This window comes from Vigna radiata, unplaced genomic scaffold (genome assembly GCF_000741045.1).
Source record: "Vigna radiata var. radiata cultivar VC1973A unplaced genomic scaffold, Vradiata_ver6 scaffold_1236, whole genome shotgun sequence".
Lineage (NCBI taxonomy): Eukaryota > Viridiplantae > Streptophyta > Magnoliopsida > Fabales > Fabaceae > Vigna > Vigna radiata.
Window position 1 is genome coordinate 1 of NW_014541888.1, and position 2,433 is coordinate 2,433.

General features: G+C 31.7%; 1 protein-coding gene across 1 annotated transcript; it reads left to right on the top strand.

The window, feature by feature from the left end:
- The first annotated feature begins 529 nt into the window (after positions 1-529).
- On the top strand, positions 530-2,194 carry LOC106778624 (spermidine hydroxycinnamoyl transferase-like). Its single transcript, XM_014666607.2, has 2 exons — positions 530-1,614; positions 1,788-2,194. The coding sequence occupies exons 1-2, from the start codon at positions 574-576 to the stop codon at positions 2,094-2,096; spliced, it is 1,350 nt and encodes a 449-aa protein (XP_014522093.1). The 5' UTR covers positions 530-573; the 3' UTR covers positions 2,097-2,194.
- The last annotated feature ends 239 nt before the right edge of the window (positions 2,195-2,433 follow it).

Sequence of the window (2,433 nt, forward strand, 5' to 3'; positions counted from 1 at the left end):
TTTTTATTGTAGTTAAAATTATATATTAAATAATTTATATTTATAGGTTACTTAAATAAAAGTTAATAATAAAATAACTTAGCCATAATGTTTTTTAAAAAAATAAAATAAGTAATAGATGGGTAGTAAAATAGGAATAAAGTATATGATTATTTAAGAGATTTATTTTGAATTAAATTTTAGGAATGTATATTTTTAGAGTAAAATTACTTTTTAGGATAAATTTTGAAATAAGATAATTAGTAGGTGTAACCAATGGAAAAAAGTTTAGTAGCTGAAATAATACGAAAAACAAGTGACGTAAAAAAATAGAAAAATAAATTTTTGTTGTAATAATTTTATGAAAAATAATTAGTTTAATTTATTGTAAATAATATATTTGAAATAAATGGTTATTTTTTATTTTATTTAATTATGTAAATGTAAAGATATAATTTATAAGGATTTATTGTTAATTAATTAAATGCAATAAAAGTTGAAATATAAATGAACCATTTGTGAGTGTTGTAAATAAGAAGATTTTATAAGTTCATTTTCATTTGTGAGTGTTGTAATAGAAACATTTTCAGAAAAATGGTAACCATCAAAGCTTCGTACACAGTAGTTCCGAATCAACCAACTCCAGGAGGTATCCAATGGCTCTCTGATTTCGATCAAGTGGCGCGTCTGTTACATACACAGACCATCTACGTTTTCCATGCAAAGCACAACCATGACGCATTAGTTGAACAGATGAGAAACTCTCTTAGCAAGATTTTGTCGCATTACTATCCAGCAGCTGGTAGATTAAGAAGGTTAGAAGAAGGTGGCAGATTGGAATTGGATTGTAATGCAAAAGGAGCAGTGTTGATTGAAGCAGAATCCACAAAACCAGTGCATGATTACGGTGACTTTTTGGGTGAATCCGCCAATGACTTGGTTCCAACAGTCAATTACACAAAAACCATCATTGAGGAACTTCCCTTGTTACTAGTGCAAGTAACAAGCTTCCTTGGTGATGAAGCGTTTTGCATTGGGGTTGCTGTATCTCATATTTTGTTTGATGGTATTTCTGCCATTCACTTCATCAATTCATGGGCAAAGTTGGCTCGTGGAGACACATTAGAGCCTCATGAAAGGCCCTTTCTGGATCGAACTGTGCTAAAATTCACTGATCCTCCATCAACCTCACCCTTTGATCACCAAGAGTTCAAGCCTATGCCTCTCATATTAGGAAGAAGTGACAACACTGTTGAGAGAAACAAGAGGGTAAATGCCACTAAGTTGAAGCTGACAGCAGAACAAGTGGGGAAGTTGAAGAACAAGGCGAATGCTGATAAATCAACAAAAGGGTCAAGACCTTATACCAGATTCGAGGCTATTGCTGCACATGTGTGGAAATGTGCATCTAAGGCTCGTGGATTAGATCAGAATCAACCAACGCTGCTTCGGTTCAGTGTTGATATTCGCAATAGACTCATTCCACCTCTCCCTAGGAATTACATTGGTAATGCTTTGACCATAGGATCAGCATCATCACACGTTGGAGAAATCTTATCAAGTCCTTTGGCTCATGTTGCTCAGAAAATAAGGGAATCTGTTGAAATGATTACACATGAGTTTATACGCGCACAGGTATGTAGGATCAGTTTTATATCTCTTTCTTTTCACACTTCTTTTATAGTTTGACAAAATTTTCTTCTTACTTTGACGTGGAAAATTGAAAATAAATAAAAAATTAAATTAAAAGGGATTCAAAAACATATAAAACGAAATTGTATAAATATATTTTTTTTTTTTTTTTACAGATAGATGTGATTAGAAGTCAGGACCATGTGAATAAAGCGAGAACTTTGTTCTTTGGAGCAAACGAAGGAAAGGATGCATTGTTTTTTGGAAACCCTAACTTCCGTATTACAAGTTGGCTGAGTATGCCAATGGATGAAGCAGATTTTGGTTGGGGAAAGCCTGTATATATAGGTCTAGCAGGTGTGGTTAGACAAGAGAGGGCAGTGATTACCCAAAGTCCAGATGGTGATGGCTCTGTTATTCTGGTTCTACACTTTCAAGATGAACATATGCAGCTTTTCAAGAACTATTTCTATACAGAAATATAAACTATGTATTCATATTGAACTTGTTGAATGCAAACTTTACATGTTATATGTAATTTCTAATGTTTAATAAATTGTTGTACCATTTGTCGTTGTTTTTATTAGTGGTTGATGATTAATTAATTTTATGTATTTTTTACTTATAATTGTTTGATTTTAGATGCAACTCTCTTTATAGGACTGGATTTCTTTTTTGTTTCTTTAAGTTTTAATGGAGATATTGATTATTATAAAAGTCAAGTATAATATTGGATGATGTTATATCGGTAAATCACATTCTAACCTTAAGTCAATATGTGAATAAAAGAAAACATTAAGTAAGAAAAATAACTAAAAAATT